The sequence below is a fragment of the Lissotriton vulgaris genome, chromosome 10, assembly GCF_964263255.1.
Source record: "Lissotriton vulgaris chromosome 10, aLisVul1.2, whole genome shotgun sequence".
Classification (NCBI taxonomy): domain Eukaryota; kingdom Metazoa; phylum Chordata; class Amphibia; order Caudata; family Salamandridae; genus Lissotriton; species Lissotriton vulgaris.
The window spans coordinates 923636445-923655308 of record NC_141698.1 but is presented as its reverse complement, the minus strand read 5'-3'; the positions used below and the strand labels follow the sequence as shown (position 1 = coordinate 923655308).

The 18864-nt window shown below is 40.7% G+C and overlaps 1 protein-coding gene across 10 annotated transcripts in view; it reads right to left on the bottom strand.

The window, feature by feature from the left end:
- Positions 1–14770: 14770 nt before the first annotated feature.
- SNX13 (sorting nexin 13) overlaps positions 14771–18864 on the bottom strand; it is a 598803-nt gene continuing 594709 nt past the window's right edge. For all 10 annotated transcript variants that reach the window (XM_086941899.1, XM_086941902.1, XM_086941894.1 and 7 more), the window contains one exon: positions 14771–17003. In XM_086941899.1, coding sequence (XP_086798025.1) covers positions 16756–17003 — 248 coding nt within the window. In that variant the 3' untranslated portion in view covers positions 14771–16755. The remainder of the gene's footprint in view (positions 17004–18864) is intronic.

The window sequence follows — 18864 nt, the reverse complement described above, 5'->3', positions numbered from 1 at the left end:
ACTCTGTGTCACTATGCTCTATGCCATTAACTTTTAGCCGTGCTGAACAGCAGCCATGCTGGTGCACAACATGGCTAAAACACATTGCCAATAGCTCTCACATAGTCTAGGTCTATTGGCTTTGCCAGTCCTTATTGAACTTATAACGACACACTGTATACGTGTTTTTCTGGTAAGGGAGACATCATGCATTTGCGCTTGCTGCATGCAATGCTTGCTCTTAAATCAGGGAATCCACTGTAAAACAAACAGCCGCCCAAACCAAAAAACTGGCCCTCAAACTGCCAAAAAACCTGCTCACACACTGACTGGTCAGACTAGCCCTTCAAGCATTGCCTAACTGCCCTTTTGAACAGTTCGACCGTGTTCGGTAGTCCCTTGTGGCACCTAGACATGTATATGCCATGTCAAATTGTATCTAGATTATATTGAGTCTATATTAAATTGAGCCCTTAGAGGCTCGGGGTATCAATCTGGACCAAGTCTGAAACTTATTTTAATTTACAGGTTTTAGAAGAATGTCTGATATTAGGAAATGCCAGAACGATCCCATGGCTAAATTATATTAAAATACATTGTTTTAGCGTGGGTCTTTCTTATCTGTACAGTAATCCTGAAAGTATGACCAAATCTTGTAAGGTTTCTGTTACAGCCCGCTTCCTTAGTATGTGTCGTGAGAGAAGAGACTGTATGAAATCTAAAAAAAAAAGTTTTTTTTTTTAAACCTATCATGTCTTATTTTACTATTAAGACTACCCTGGCAAAAGAAAATTATTTGATCGGATTAACCAACTCACAATGCAGGTTCTTCCTTACTCGGATAAGGCTCAATACAGTACATTTCTTAGATGCTAATCCTTCGCCAGGTTCTCAAAAGGATATGCTGCAAAATTGTCATTGGGACTATGCCCTTTATGCCTTTTAAAGCAGAGCTAGAAAACGTTCCCTGAAACTTATCTCTAGTTCTAAAAATATTAGGCAATTTAGGCCAGTGCTTTATATTTGCAAATGCTTTAATCGAGGTAAATTTGTTGGGGTGTAGTAAATTATATCCAGAAATCTTTTAAGTTTAGGAGCACGTTAACTGGGGTGGGGAGATGTTTCGGGCAGTCTCCAGATTTGCTGCGATTTGGTAGATTTTCAGAGGTTTTTTGTTAACCTGATTTTTTCAGTATGAAAAGTATTTGTTGTGAATATGTTTTCTCATTGGTTTTATGCTCTATTGTACATTAGTTTACACATTTTGTGATTTTTTAATATTGTATATTTTATTGCAAACTTTAATTGTAACCAAATAAAACATTTTGATGAAGAATTGCAGGTTTCGCATTGAGGCCACTGGGAAGAGAGGTGGACCATAATCAAAAGGCCATCAATTCTTGACCAGACTGCTCGAGAACTTTCCATCACAACAACCTGCCCTTTTATCGGAGTTCAAGAGCAATGCATTAGACTTCACCATCTGCAACTGCGGTTATACAATTGCTACAGTTGGACCGAATAAAGAATGCTGTCCTTTCTGAGAATGACCGGTGTGTCATCAATTTGGGCCACGAAAGAAAGGTCAAAAGAGAAAACGACAAAGCAAAGAAACCATGTAGGGGTGAGACAAGGCAGGGATCAAAGAAGGCGGACTGAAAAGGTGATTTAAATATTTACTGAGGCGGGTGGGAGAAATTGCAAGATTCATGTGGAAGCATGTTATGTGAAAACAAAATTACATAGAAAATGGAGTTAAGATTAAACTCAGTCACGTAAGGAAGAGATCCAGAGTTTATAGGTTTGGAAATCCTCTCAACTAGCAATTCTCATCGACTTGAGATGTGGAAGTTATTCCACTCTCGGGGCATATGTATGAAAGAGAGCCATCAATCCAAAGGCACTTTAATAGTCGAGGTGACTAGCACACACGAGTGAGGCAGCTTCCCAAGGGCAGCCATATGTTTCCACTTTTATAGCCAAAACACTCAATTAAGATGCTAAAGGTGCAGCATATCAAACGGTGGGAATGGAGGCATCACTGTTGCACACAGCTTATATCACAGCCACCAACGAGACCCAGTGATTTATGTGTACTCAGCTGCAGGCAGCAAATCATGGCTGAAACATGTTGACCTCTTTTTAAAAAATCTTACATAGTGCACTCGAATCCCTTATCAATTCGCAAAGTGCACCAGAAATTTTAATTACAGTCCGAATCCAGACTTATTAAATTGTTTTTGTCTGGCTATACGGATTTTTTAATAACAACACCACCACTAGACCCCCCACTTTCCACAATCACTACTGCCTTAAACCTAAGGCAAAACCTCCTGGTGGAGGGTGCACAAGACAAAAAATGACTCAATGATTACGCACGCACGTGTAGAAAAGCGGGGACACAGTATATACCGCTGAAGAGAGACTACTAATATACACGTGTATGAGGGTCATATATGTTTGGGAGATACCAGTTCCTCGACTTGTGAACCCAAGGTTTAAGCAGGACAAGTGATCCTTTCCCCCTTCTGATTATAAAAGTTAACTACGGAGACTGAAAGGATTCTCACTCTACCTCCCCCATCCCTATGATTATACTGGTCTTCCTTACGACCAGCCCAACCCGCCACCTTGCCCCATACCTGTTCCAGCCACGCTCTTCTCCTGGGAACGTGGCAGGGCGACTCGTGGGGTCCTTGGCCCCCTGGCGTCTCCGTGCTGGTTCCCGGTCTCGACCTCGTATCCTTGCAGTCTCTTCCTTCGGTTAGTCTCTGGTTTCTCTCCTGCTCTCTCCAGGCCGCGCCTTCCTCCTCGGGATTCACCACACACTCTCTCTTCCGGAAATTCCTCCTCTTGTGTCGGGCTGCACCACCCGACGTCATTTGTGGGAGGAGTCTCGTCATTGACGAAGCTCCAATTAAAGGCGCCCGCACTCTGTTCCTCCTCGGTTTCTTGCAAAGATATGTTTTGTGTTCTCCACGGCTCCTTCTGAAACGGGATAATAGGCAGTAAATCATCTTGGTAGCCCACCATTCTCGTACATTCTTGTCTTCCTCCTCTGGTTTGTCCACCACGGCACACCCCTACTGGGTGAATATGTTTCGTAAGCAGTCCCCACTGCTTAACTCGTCAGGACCTAGTGTGATCCCTACTGCACTCAAAATATAATACTAGTTTATATATTGTATGCCTATCTTTCAAAAGCCAACCTGCAAAAATTAGCAAAGCTTGAAAAATTGGGGTACAACGGCCCCTTTTGTTAACAAGAACCAAATCGGTATCTGCAAAGATAAAAAACAGAGTAAACAACCAGATTTGATTGTTTAAAAACACATCACCATCACGTGGAATCATACTATTATGCAAAAAAGATCCCATGATATATCTTTCATTTTTTCTGATACAAACTCCTTCATTCTGTACCTGGCGATTATCTGCCCGTTTTGTGAAGAAATTTCTCATTGTTATACTCCAAACATATGCTTAAAAAGACGGAAACAAACATACACACATACATAATCATAATCCTCAGACGGAAAACTCGGGGATGATGTTGGAAAAAGAAGGAATCAACTTCTGGTGGTGCAGACATACTGAATAAAGTGGTGCTTCCTAGCTAATGTAGTTCTAAATTATAAAGCAGTATTCTTACAGTGTTTTACATACGAGTAGTTTGGTAAATACACTATCTGGAATGATAACCAGGCTTCATGAGCTTGCACCGGAGGGGAGGATGTCTTGAAAATAAACACCGTTGGGAGAACAAGAAGCCACATGCTGTTCAGTGTTTACCGATCTCACCTTGTTGTCCAAATTGAGATCGCCAAGAGAGAGGTCTTTTTTCACTTTCCATTCAGTCCTCGCTGAACCAGAAAGTAATGTTTCATTCTTCTGAGCAATGGTAGAGAGGGAACGGCCATTTTCTATGATCAACGCACTAGCTCTTTTCCTACCAACATCATATAAAAATCTAGTGGCAACGTATTGAATAGGTTCCACGGAGCTACACGGAGGTATAAAGGTAAGGGCATATTCTTCTTCACGTAAAACTTAAGCCCAGTCTTTAAACTGGAATTTAGGCCTTTATCTACAACAGCCCTTCATAATTTTAACCGTTGGTTGCTCTATCAGAACTCTCTAGAAGCCTCATAGCATTATCCAGGTATGCTTTTCCCTATTAGGTTGCTTTTTGAATCTATTCTTTGTTTACATTCTAAAATTATGTATTTCAATTTTTTAGATTTATAAGCCTCAAAACAATGTTGGATGAGGTTTTTGCCCTCTAACTACAAGCTATTGAAGGATATTTGAGACAACTAGAACGTTGGGTCTCATATTTACGAAATTAGGTGGGTTGATTTAAGTACCCTTTCTTGATTTATACGATGGATCATGTGTTAGCGTATTTTTGTGGATAATTTTTGACTTTCTCAAAATGATTTCTCTAAAATGTTTGTTTAATGAACTTCAAATGCCACGAAAAGCTTAACAGTATTGATGTATTTTTCTGTCTTAATAGATGTCTTTCGTTATTTAGATGAAATACTTTTTGTCCTGAAGGTGAAGAAAGTACAGTTTACTGAACCGCTGCGTCGACTCGTCATTAAGTTTACTTGTTTAAAAAAAAAAATTGTTTATTAATTTTTTTATGTACATAGTCTGTCATTTCTCTATGAGAACATGTTTTTAACGTATTGAGGAACTTATTTTCTCTCAATGGGATTATTTTTTAACAAAACAAATAAATATCTTCACAGATACATTAGAAACTAAACTGTTTGTTTCTAATGTATTTTTAATAGATTGTGGCATCTATTATAGTTTTTTGTATGTTTGTATTTATACATAGCACATGATCCATACTGACGCTAGCTCTTATATACGGAGATGTTTTGGCACAATAGAGAAGTTCCTCGAAAAGGTATTCTTTGTGTTGTTCCATAGTGTTTACCCCGGCCCTTTTCTTAGTATCAGGGTCTCCCTCTGTTTTTAAATCTATACACAAGAGTCCCTGTGCTGGACTTGGACCACGTGCCCAGAAGAAAGTCTGTGAAGACCACATAGAAGGGCAGCAAGGGCTCCGAGCTGGAGACACCAGGCTGCAGGACCTCTGTCAAGATATTAGTCTCGACTCCCACCGGAGGGAGCTGCAGGTCCAAGACCTCCGAAGCCCTACGCACCACCATATTGAACAACGCCCCTCCTCCGTAGCCGGGGAAAGTCACTGTGGGGGTGCGACCGGTGCTGGTCTGGACCCGGGAATGAGTCCAGTAGGAGGCTGTGGAGCTGCGGCCGGGGCCGAAGGAGCGATGCCCACTGGGACTCCTCAGTTAACTGAGCCTGCAGGGCCTGAGGGCATGCTGGCAGGGTCAGGCCGCCCAAATATGGCGCACATGGCATCATAAAACTCTAAGTTGGGTGGGGTAGCTCCCCGCCCTAGAAAGGGAGGTGAAACATGGAGCCGAGCCAGGTAAAGGCTCAGAGGAATGGGCCCTCGAACACTGAGGTTCCTCCGTCTTGTCTCGTCATGTCACAGGACAGACAGAGCAAAGTCAAGGCACACTTCAACTTCTTGTGCTTTTTGTGGTGCCTCTTACCTGACTTTGACTAAGAAGACTTCCATCCACCAGAGCTGAGCTCGGACCTTCCTCTCGACCGAGAGCAAGATTTGCAATGCGGCCTCTGTGGTGAACGACGCCGGGCCAGGAGCACCTTTAGGAACCGCTCCCTCAAAGCCTTTGGCGCCATGGCCCAGAATTGGAGCACAACTTATTGTCATGGTCGTGCTCTAGGCACCACAGACAGACTAAGTGGGGGTCTGTAACTGCAATTCAGGGAGATAAAGGGGTGATGGGGCCCGATCCCTTACTGGCCGTTTTATATTGAGCAAAATGTAGTTGAGGTACTTGTCCTTGACAGGGTGAAACCCCGAACCCCCTAATCACAAGAGAGTTCCAAAAAAGTTGTCACGACAAGTCAAAATAGTCGTGTCATCTGGAAATAAATCCAGCACACTGAGTTCATAGTGATAATTATTTATATATAAGTGTTGTGACTCATTTCAGGGATTCTGAGATGGGTTACAAGAATGTGAAAAACAGCCAACATGTGTTTCGCCCCTTTACATGGCCATCCGGCCCAGGGCAGCCATGAGGAAGCCCCAGGCTGGATGGCCATGTAAAGGGGCGAACAAGTGTTGGTGGATTTTCACATTCTTGTTGCCCAACTCAGAATCCCTGAAATGAGTCACAACACTTCTACATAAAGAATTATCACTATTAACCCAGCGTACTGGAATTTCTTCCAGATTACACAACTATTTTGACTTTGATGTGTTCTATCTAGGACCCCGATCAATATTGTGACCTCATGCCCCTATACGGCTATAATCAATACATATCCCTATAATGGCATAAGAATCAGAGCCATATTTCAGTAACTCGCCTCTGCAGTCCATGACAGTCCATGACACAGCAGAAGCCACTTCCTTAGATTCCTAGATAGCACACAGAGTTATTTCGACATACCAAACCCCCAGCAACCTGGGAAAGCCCCGCTTGCTTTGTTTTGATTAGTAATAGAACTCCTGCGAGCACTGTAAGAACGACAAGCTCTTAGCGACATCTTTATTGATGTCTTATGTCCAAAAACTTACGTCAAACTCAGCACCTTTCAGGTATAAATATACCAACGTTGCCTTAAGCAAGCACACAGTGGTGGTGAATACTGGAGCAGAACAGCTGTCCCCTTGCAGAGAGCCCAGCAGATGCCCCTCCTCCTTGACGTGCTGAAAAAGACGCTGTCTTTTCTCCTGCCGAGAAAATCCAGCTCCGGCGTTTCCAGCCTACCCTTGCGGGTGACTGGGATATCGGGTCCTAAGAAGGAGATACCAGACCTCCTGCATTCTATTCCAGAGGTACGGTGCTGACTTAACCCTTAGAGAGAATTCTTGAAACAAACTCTTGGCAAAACCAACTTAACCCCTTCCATGCTCATGACGAGCTCAGCTCGTCATGAGGCACAGTTGAGCTGTGCTGATGACGAGCTGAGCTCGTCATGACACCAGCAAAATGGCAATTTCCAGCACAGGGGAAAAATAACCACAGCAGCGATGTGGTTAAATTGCTACCTACTTACTCCCTCCCATGTATTAGGCTTAGGTCAGGTACACCGGGGTAGGCGTAGTTAGAAGAACCAGTTGAGATCGTTAGCCAATGTATACATGAATGTATATATTTTATTCCTTTTAACTATCTTATGGCTAAGAAACCATATCAATGCTTTTACAGTATTATTTCGTAATACTCCTTTTACTGTACGCACATTTCATAATAACAAGTCTTGCAATTGTGGCAATTCATTTCTCTTGCATGAGAAGGAAGACTGCTCAATAAATAATATCTTTTATTGAAAACGCCCGTCTCTCCATTCTCTGCACTCTGGTGAAAGTAAATCTGCACAACTGACTGAGTGAAATAGCGGTCTATTGTTTCACACGACTCTACAGATTGACTCTTATTCTGAGGAGCAAAGTTGTCATGTTTATGCGGTTGTCGGAAGCTGAATCCCTTCTTGTCTGAGCCAGGGAAGCTGACCACTTCCTATTCAGTCAATAAAGTTTCCAGTGACCTCTGAGCTAGCTGGCGCAAACCTAAATTAAGTCTAACATAGTCAGTAGAGACCTAGAAGACCGCAGTCCTACGTCTACACTGCTGTTTATGTTATTCCAATGCGCAGGGCCTATAGGGAAAATAGGAACTACACTAGATCTTGTTATGACAACTTTTTGGGGGGTCTGGAATGGACATGGCACGGTCAAAGGTGCCCCACGGCTTCAACCCCAAGGTCTTCTTGTTAGACATCCCTAGCACACCAAAAGCAGTTCGACAAAAAGTCTGTCAAAACATGACAGAGGGGAAGCTCTCTTCAACAGATCTGCGCTGGCTGATGTGGAATGAAAAGAACTGATGTCAGTGCGCTGGAGTGGCAGTTATATTGACAACAAACATGACGCGGACAACATCATATGGAGTTGACCAACGCCACCTACCGGTGTGCAGGGGTACTGCTAAGAAAAGTCTTCTGGATCCAGCCTTACGCCTGGGAGTTCAAAGGTAAGGAATCTGCGACTAGATGTCTATCAGATTGAAATCTTTACAGAAACTATTTGAAGTTGGACATAACCTTATTAACGTGGTGCATTCGCACTCCTCTGAATGCCTTAAGAATAGTTTGCTTTCTGCCACCAATGAACCATCAATAAAAAATGTTTGAAACTTAATCCTCCTCTGACATTACTTTACAAGTAAAAGATTAGAATGAGAAACTCCAAACCCTTGTTAATAGTATCTTCCATTTAGCACTGAAAATTCAGTATTCTCTACCCAGGAATGCAAGTTAGCCACATAGGAGGTATAGTTAGGAAAACAGCCTCGTTGGTTGCCCAAAAACCCCCTACTACTGCTCTCCAAGCTTCGCTCAGCTAAATAAAAGGATGGCATTATTCAAATTGTCATTATTTCAAAAACAAAATATAAAAGCTGCTGAACTACTATTAGGCATTAGTCAGAATATTCTTAGAGCATTTATGTTTTTTTAAACTTTATTAATTAGCCAGCATAGTAGTAATTGCCAGGACAGTGTATGACCTGGTGCATCAAGTAGAACATAATTCACATAGTCTGTCATTAGGACAGGTACATGCATATCCCTAACTACATACAAGTGGTCTAGTGAGAAGCTTATACTGTTCAGGGTAAGTGACATGACTGGGTTGCGCCGTCCTCTAAGTGTTCTGCTTTCTTGCTAGTCAAGTATTGTCTCAGAGGGTCCCATATATCCCGGGGCCAAGACTTACTCAGTAGGAATTTTCTATATGTATCCATCTGAGGAGGAACGTAGAGCATTTATAAAAACACAATCAGACATCAAACTTTAAGCCAATCATACCATGCAAAACACCACTGAAAATGACACTCCGCTTCTAAAATCCATGCATCATAACTAACGTCGATAAATGGGATGAAAATTAAACCTTCAAAATTCCTACCACTTTCCAAAAGATGACCTGATAAAAAAAACACAACATATCTCAAGCCCACCAGATACTCTCCTGACCATCTACCTTCGAAGATCCTTAAAACTTCATTCCCACTCTTGATTGACAATGGACCACAGGTAATAAACTTCCCCCTTATCACAAGGTTCATTGTCTGCCTCTTTTAAAATTGGCAAAGTAACCAAACTCTTCGAAAATTTCAAACCATATACAACTACCCTTTTCAACGAGCTGCCATTGTGAAATGTGCAGCCACACAGTTTATCAAAGGCTTTCAGGAGGGAGACTCACCATTCTGGAAGTAACATTGAACCTATCACAGTCTAGATAATGCAAACTGCCTTGCGTATATAGGATGATGGTAATGCCCTTTTTCCCTTTGTTCTGAATAACGTTGCTGATTTGATACAAATTTTCCTGAGCGGTTATTTCAGATAAACCACATGGGCTTCACAGAATAGTCTTCAATGGTTCGCCTTCTTATTGCGCAGTAAGAAGTAAGACCGGGAGGAGCAAGCTCAGAACTTGCCATAATGCCTTGAGCTTTACTTAAGGATCCATTCTCAGTACCTGGGGTCATCCATACATCCTGTTAGAACTGAGAATATCCCTCGTCAGTGCTATACGTTTCTTAACATCCTGCATGAAAAATATACAGTATCTTATGCCACCTAACTCCAGTGCTAAAATCCTGACAAAAGGGAATTTTCTCCTAAAACTCAGCTAAACTCAACCCATGGTGGAGAGTGGAGCTAAATATTAACGTTTTCTTTTTAAGCATCACCCATGCAAATATCATGAAGACATCCTAAACTCGTGCCTCACAACTGATGTGCACATCATGGAATTGGCAAACCACACGCACCAGTCATAAGCAAATACTATAGACTGAAGTGCATTGCGGAAACAGAAAGTGATCCACCAAAGCTAGCCAACCACAAAATCAGGAGCATACAGTACGCAGATGACATCGTACTCTGCAGTCAGACCCCGTTGGGCCTTCAACGTTCCATCACAAAGCTCAACGATTACATCTGTGCACAAGGGCTCCAAATTAATTATAAAAAAACGAAGATTGTCTGTTTTGCCGCTCGGCCAGGGAGGAAATCCTTTAAATGGCAAATTGCAGGCAACACATTAGAGCAGACCTTCACGTACAAATACTTGGAGTTGTAGTCGATGCTAGGTGGTCGCTGAAAGATCATCAGTCTTACAGAGGCTATCAAACTACGCCTCACCCTAAACTTGTTAAAAAGAAAAATGAATTGTCCATCCAATTCGCATTTGTTGAAGATAATATCTGCAAAATTTTTCCCATCTCTCACGTATGGATCGGAGTTGTACAAGGGAAAAGATGCTAACTTTTTGAACACACAACAATCAGAGTTGTTCAAATACATCTTTCATATTCCAAGGTTCGTATCTCAATCCCAGATCCGCTTGGAATTCGGTCTACTAAACCAGCACCAAATCAGACAAGCAGCAATATTAAAAACATGCTGGAAACTAAGCTGCTGAAGAGGACACCCTTATGGGCCATTGTTGGACTGAGATAAATAACCAGAGAAAGACAAAAAACTCATGGAAAATGGTATGGGAGAACGCTGTCTCAAGCCTTAATATGGAAAACCTAAAAACTCAAATGGGGTGGCTCTAATCAGTATGGCTGAGCCAATATCTAGAAAAACAAAATGCGAATGCCAGTACTGATACAAAAGATTTAGTTAACAAATGTCAGAACCCTGGACCTGAAAAATTCATTCAAGGCTGGTCGCTGATTGGTAGCTTTGTTTATTTTGTTTAATTTTATCAAAACACATATATTAAAGGCAGTAGACAATATTACATGCTAGGTGCAAAAAGAATGTTGTAGAAAAAAGGGAGTTCTTTCATCCAATCAAACATGTCACAGGCATACAACAATCAACCATTCAAGAACAAAAAGGACAATGTGTAATATATTACAGTGGACAGTATTTACAGTGAACAAACAAACACGAAAATTCTAGAAAAAGCCACAGTCTGCAAAATATTATAGATGATATTCATGAAAAATTGTTTATAACAAACGTACATTTCTTCGACAGCTTTAAATATTCTCTGGTTTAGTTGAACAAAAATAATAACATATACTAAGTAATGTACAAAGGGTAGTGGTAAGCACCAAGACAATTCATATGAGCTTATCACCCATGCAGACTCAAAGGTGGCTGTGGGCCTACGCGTTTCGAATCCTGCTGATCTGAGAGGATTCTCTTCAGGGCCTTTATTTTTTATCTGGAGAAAAGAAAAGAAAAGATTTTAGAGGAAATAATAAGAGGTGTGTATTAGACAGGATCAACATAAGATTCCTCACTCAGGTAACACCCACTGCTCTACAGCTTGCCACATTAGTGAAATAACATCCGAATTTGAATACCAAATTCGCAGCTAACTAGCTGGAGGAGGAGGTCAGGGGGGGCTTAAATTACCTACAGAACTTAATGAGGTACACTGCATGGAGAACAGAAAGAGGGACTTTTAATCTTACCTGCCTAGGCGGGGCTGCTTTGTCAGGGGCGAAGTCAGTTGTAAAAAAAGCAGTAGCACCTAAGGGGCAGTGGGAACGTGTATAATCAGTGAAATGTTCTTATTAGTCCAGCGACAGAATATTCTATGCGCACAGGAGCAATCCATACCTAATCATCTGGAGCCTTTATTTTCAAGTGCAACCGCCGTCGGAAAAGGAAAAAAGGGGAGGCGAAATCTGGAAAAAGTTTGAAAAAAGTTTCAGTTCACTGAAATTGTCTAGAAACACTAAAGTCTTATTTAGTGGCTGCTGGAAGTTCTTACTCGCCAGAAGCACATAGAACGTAAAAAGTTCTTGTAACCGGCGCTTTTTTCCGGGTGTTTGGGAAAACCTATGGGGGAGTCAACAACCGCGTGTCAGTGCATTTCAAATCTTAGCTGTCAGAGGCTCCACGGCATGAATGAGAAAAGCCGAGGCTTACCGTGATTAATTGCACATCCAACGTGTGAATTCTAGTAACCGATGCTTTTTTCAGGAAGTTGGGGAAACCTATGAGAGAGTCAACAAACTGCGAGTCAGTCCAATTTTAAATTTTTGGCTAGCAGAGGTTCCACGACATTTAGGGGGGGGGGGGGGGGGGGAAGGGGAACGCCGCGGCTTACCGTAATTAATTGCACGGGCGTGGACCGCTCAGCGCGGCTCGCTTGGTACCAACGGGTTACTGGCCCTGCAACAATGTAACAAAGCAGGACTAAAAGACTATTCAGACAACAACCGCGTGTCAGTGCATTTCAAATCTTAGCTGTCAGAGGCTCCACGGCATGAATGAGAAAAGCCGAGGCTTACCGTGATTAATTGCACATCCAACGTGTGAATTCTAGTAACCGATGCTTTTTTCAGGAAGTTGGGGAAACCTATGAGAGAGTCAACAAACTGCGAGTCAGTCCAATTTTAAATTTTTGGCTAGCAGAGGTTCCACGACATTAGGGGGGGGGGGGGGGAAGGGGAACGCCGCGGCTTACCGTAATTAATTGCATTAAAAGCGTAACCCCCCCCCCTAATGTCGTGGAACCTCTGCTAGCCAAAAATTTAAAATTGGACTGACTCGCAGTTTGTTGACTCTCTCATAGGTTTCCCCAACTTCCTGAAAAAAGCATCGGTTACTAGAATTCACACGTTGGATGTGCAATTAATCACGGTAAGCCTCGGCTTTTCTCATTCATGCCGTGGAGCCTCTGACAGCTAAGATTTGAAATGCACTGACACGCGGTTGCTGACTCCCCCATAGGTTTTCCCAAACACCCGGAAAAAAGCGCCGGTTACAAGAACTTTTTACGTTCTATGTGCTTCTGGCGAGTAAGAACTTCCAGCAGCCACTAAATAAGACTTTAGTGTTTCTAGACAATTTCAGTGAACTGAAACTTTTTTCAAACTTTTTCCAGATTTCGCCTCCCCTTTTTTCCTTTTCCGACGGCGGTTGCACTTGAAAATAAAGGCTCCAGATGATTAGGTATGGATTGCTCCTGTGCGCATAGAATATTCTGTCGCTGGACTAATAAGAACATTTCACTGATTATACACGTTCCCACTGCCCCTTAGGTGCTACTGCTTTTTTTACAACTGACTTCGCCCCTGACAAAGCAGCCCCGCCTAGGCAGGTAAGATTAAAAGTCCCTCTTTCTGTTCTCCATGCAGTGTACCTCATTAAGTTCTGTATGTAATTTAAGCCCCCCCTGACCTCCTCCTCCAGCTAGTTAGCTGCGAATTTGGTATTCAAATTCGGATGTTATTTCACTAATGTGGCAAGCTGTAGAGCAGTGGGTGTTACCTGAGTGAGGAATCTTATGTTGATCCTGTCTAATACACACCTTATTATTTCCTCTAAAATCTTTTCTTTTCTTTTCTCCAGATAAAAAATAAAGGCCCTGAAGAGAATCCTCTCAGATCAGCAGGATTCGAAACGCGTAGGCCCACAGCCACCTTTGAGTCTGCATGGGTGATAAGCTCATATGAATTGTCTTGGTGCTTACCACTACCCTTTGTACATTACTTAGTATATGTTATTATTTTTGTTCAACTAAACCAGAGAATATTTAAAGCTGTCGAAGAAATGTACGTTTGTTATAAACAATTTTTCATGAATATCATCTATAATATTTTGCAGACTGTGGCTTTTTCTAGAATTTTCGTGTTTGTTTGTTCACTGTAAATACTGTCCACTGTAATATATTACACATTGTCCTTTTTGTTCTTGAATGGTTGATTGTTGTATGCCTGTGACATGTTTGATTGGATGAAAGAACTCCCTTTTTTCTACAACATTCTTTTTGCACCTAGCATGTAATATTGTCTACTGCCTTTAATATATGTGTTTTGATAAAATTAAACAAAATAAACAAAGCTACCAATCAGCGACCAGCCTTGAATGAATTTTTCAGGTCCAGGGTTCTGACATTTGTTAACTAAATCTTTTGTATCAGTACTGGCATTCGCATTTTGTTTTTCTTAATATGGAAAAGGCATGGAACACAAATCAATCATGTGTGGCGTTTAAAAAAGAGATTAACGCAGCAGCAAAACAAATATCATGGACAACAGATAAAGCTGCCACAGCAAATAAAAAACATGGATGGACTGTGTTGGCCACATATGGGAAGTCGGAGCCACAACCATATTTAGTCAACCATATATCCCCAGCTGCTCAAAAAATACTATATTAAAAAATCACACACCTGCATAGAAGCAAACATAGCCGACACCCTTCTGTAGACTATGTGGGGAAATGGAAGAATCATTGATGCAAATATTGTGTATTTGCCCATCTTTAACAAATTTGAGACGTTATTACCTACTTCATGTTTTTCGTCTTTCTCAAATTAGATCATGCCGCCCGGCCGTCATGCTGGCCCTGAACAGCTACAAACTGCAGACAGCTTGTAGGGCCGCTAGATTTTGCCAAAAGGCACTTCAGCTAATCATGAACACTGAGGTAAAGGACGGCAAAGGTCCCAATCCGACTGTGCGAAGTGCAAGTACAACGGCAAAATCACTATGTACACAGACATTTTAGAAAGTTTCTCTATTTTAATGTATCTCTAGTTTGTACACTTTAATTTTAAAGTACAAGTTGCTTTTTTATATGAACAATATTGTAAAGGTTTTAATTAACTATATACAATAAAAATTTACTTACTTATAGACCGAAATCAATGACAAAATAAGCCTTTTGTTAATACTTTATTAGTGTAATAATCTTTTTCGCAGCTTATTTGTTGGACAGAACATAATGCAAACTCAAATAAAAATGTCCTTATCCGTTCAATAAAATGACTGACATTCTTGATGATTATTTCTTGCTCACGAAAGGAACAGGGGAGGAAAACATTTGTTAATAAAATAATTAGGCACACAGCTAACGGTGTACAATGATATGCACAATTCATTAGTTACAGCTATATTCATAACATGTGCTCTTTAGTTATTCCCTCATAGATATGAACTCTTCCCAAATGAGCAGAGCTTACTTACAGCAAGAGTTATTACATGGAGTGACAACAAGACTTTTAAAACAAGTCCTTTAAATAAAAGGAGGCAGTGACAACGGAATGTACAGTAAGTTGTTGGGGGCACACACTTCTCTCTGCATCTCCAACCATTAAAATTAATGTATTACATCTTTCCAGATACTCATGAGTTAAGTGAAAATATTGCACAAAATTAAAAAGGTAGACTGTGGAATCTAGATCAATCATTTTATCTCCGTTCTTACTTGATTTGGTACATATTTTGTTAATATTAAAATTAACTACTTAGCTCTAACAGACACCAGCAGCAAAAACCTGATGAGCCAACATAAAAGATTTAAACAAACTGTTTAACTATTAAGGCTAAACCAAGTGCATTTGTTGTTGGGCAATGGCACAATAATTTCGGCAAGTATTCAGAGCATTCAAATGCTTGAAGATAACGCCCAGTCATCTAAGTGCTGCATTTGTAATTATACAATCAATCTTCAGTTGATTGGGGTGTTTGTTATAGTAAACTGTATGAATGAAGTACAGGTGAGCTGAATTCAGAATTTAGCCATTCAGTGTAGAAACCTTTCCACAAAAACATGATTATTAAAATTAAAAAAATAAGTAAAATAGATGCATCTTTGATGCCTTGGCATACAAGGATCTATGGTAAACCCACACTCTAAATAGTCATCTTGGAATCTCCGATACCACTTTATACTTCTTTGTAGGATGCACCATGTGCAAGAACTGGCAAACTTAATGAAGCTTGCTCTTCTTATGCGCAATAAGTGTGTACTGTAGAGCAGTGCTCTACTCGCAGTTTCATCACTCTACGAATAAAGTTCTCAAACAGGAATTACTTAATATAAAATGTCTGGCTAATTGCTTAGCCTAACATGTTATTGTCATATCACAGTAACAGTAACACAAATTAATATCTGTGACTTTAAAATATTTTAAAAACCCAAACTGTGGTTGATATTCATCTGTTTTTATCATGCTAATAAAACTACTTAACATGAAGGTCGTACTTTAAATCTTTAACAACTGTATTTCAAACCAATAAGTAATATTGTCAAATACTAGGTCTCCTTTCACCAAGGAAGTCCGCTGGTGGACACCACATTTTATTTTTCCAAGGACAGCAGATTTATGTTTGCTCCTGCACCTAAGGGCGGGATGCAGACTTCAATATGGGGGATCTTTTATGTGATGATCAACACTTACTGACAACGTCAAAACCTTGCATTGCACAATTCCCAGTGCAAAAACAGTCCGTTTTTTTCATTATTCCATAGCAATTGTGCTTAACCTTTCCTTCTTTAAGTGGTGTTGGACACTTCTTCACAGGTGGCAACGACAGGCGACCATTCCTTTCTCCAAGATGTCTGTAAGAAGCGAGCAAGGACCAGGATAGTTCCTTGCTCTCTGGCCCATTTTCACCCCTTTGTTGCAGAAAAGCACCTTAATGTTGAAAACATTCAAACCCGTTCTGGTGGTGGTTGTATTATAAGTGAGAATGAAAAGAGCCACAGGTCTCATAGATGCAGGAATATTCTAATCACACTTAAAGACTGGTGCAGTAATAACAGCATTTGTGTTCCAAGCCAGGAAGGATCCGTCCACGCCATTTCAGTGCTGGACGAAGCAGCATCGTAGTCCATTGAGGGCACAACGTGATCACTAGAGTGTCACCTTTTCTGGGAAGAAGGCGCTTGAGAAGACTGTAGTCTCTGTTTAAATTTCTGCATTCGTTTTGACCTTGAATGAAGTTTGTTAAATAGCTCGCGAAATTTAAACTGTGGAAATAAGGTTTCCAGGAAGCCCTCCAAAAAAACATATACCAGTCTTCTGTTTAATTGGTTGTATTGAAACATCTCAAAGACCCGCAGGATCCCTTTCCTTGTTGTTTCTGCACCGACGATGTGTTTCAGTTCATCTGCGGAAAGGCAGGAAAACAACAATATGAGCTCAAAATGCATTCGAATAATTTTTAATTAAAGTCTACAAATAATAGTTTAACTTTCACCTCACTTAAATGTTAAACTTCTAACCTACATGATATTAAGCTTTAGCATAATACCTGGTGCCTTTATCTCACAAATACTTAGCAAACCAGACTTAATTGCATAAAAATTATGCAAAATCACAGTGATATTTTGAAAAAAATCACTATAAAGGGAATTTTACATGCTTAGTTTAAATCTCGAACAGGCACAAAAAGCTACTGTATGTTATGTTAACAATATTTCTAGACCTACCACTTGAAGACATCAAGACCCTGAAATTCAGAAGCATGGAAGGTGTTGGTTTAGGTAGATGGGAAATAATCAATATGTGAAAGCTCTACTAAATAATAAGTGCATCTTAATGCCGACCCTATGCTAACAGATAGAGGGTTCCCTTATTTTATATTCAGAAGTGAGAACAAAAGTTAATCTTTACGAGCGATGGGACATTTAGAGGAAAAGCAGCACCAGAATAAGTGTGCTTAGGACCATACCAACTTTGTCTCAAAAACTGCGAAAACTGTAAGCCATGAGGTGCATGCACATGGTCTTTAACAGAGTGTATATAGCACTGTACCAGAAGCCAACGGAGTTGGTGCAAAACTGATGTAATGTGGCTGCAGCAATTGAAATTCAGAGTACACAGGCTGCAGCATGTCCAATGCTTTGCAGTCAGAAGCTAGTATATTTTGGATACCAAGAGAGCAGCATTACTGTAGTCCTAAGAACACAAAGGCGATAACTACCATCACTTGTAGGAATGTGAGATCAGGACTTCAACATGTGGACACTTAGCGAAAGGCACTGCTCGTTATAGTGCTAATCTAGGAACACATTGTTAATATACAGAATGCAAACTTGATTTGACTGGTCCATGACTAGGCCAATCACAACTCCAGTGTCTACAGAACAGGTAAATGGTGGAATGTTGTCTTGGTGGGATTTTTGTTTCATTCTATTTCTATGTATTCACTCACCAAATGCCAACAAACACCGTTTGTTATGTGGCTACTCGAGGTTCCATATGTATCAACAGCTGTGTGTGTGTGTGAGAAACCACAAATTGGAGCCTAAAATCTCCAATTAAATCAATTAATGGCCCAAAAGAGGCACACAAAAAAGGATAAACTAGGAATTTATAGGATCGAGTATGCACTACAATCATTTTAACATATACCTAGGAACCCTATAAGGGACCAAGCCGCCATGATGCAGAGTGAAACTGTACAAGATGAATTTATGATTTGTGATGATGAGACATAAATAAGTTTGTCTACTGTGTTACTGCAGCTATTACAGGGTTATTTTTTCCAGGACCACAAATAACATTTGTTCTCTTTCAGCGCTTGATTTGCCTTCTACAAAATGACAATCCCCTACCTAGTAATCAGTGCTGGAAGATAAGGATTAATGGAAGAACTAGGAGTTGCCTGTCAAACACAAAGCACATTCACCGACCTCTGAAAAAGTAACGGCATGACATATATGGATGATCTTTCTAGTTTAATTCACTATTCAACAACCATAATAACAGATTTGTTGGATACGGCCCTATTTCGTACATCCAGTGGATATTTGGTAAATATCAGAAATTGTTTTTGTCAACAGTTTTCATTTTCATCTTTTTTCCATTGGTTGGTTTCTACTCTATTGGAAATAGTGAAGCGACAAATTCAGCTAATGACCAGCTTCATGCCAAAGAGACAATCTCTCATTATGATCTGTTTTTACATTCAAAGCCCAGCTTTGCATTCCAGTACCTTTGTCGGTACACTTTAGCTATTTAAATCA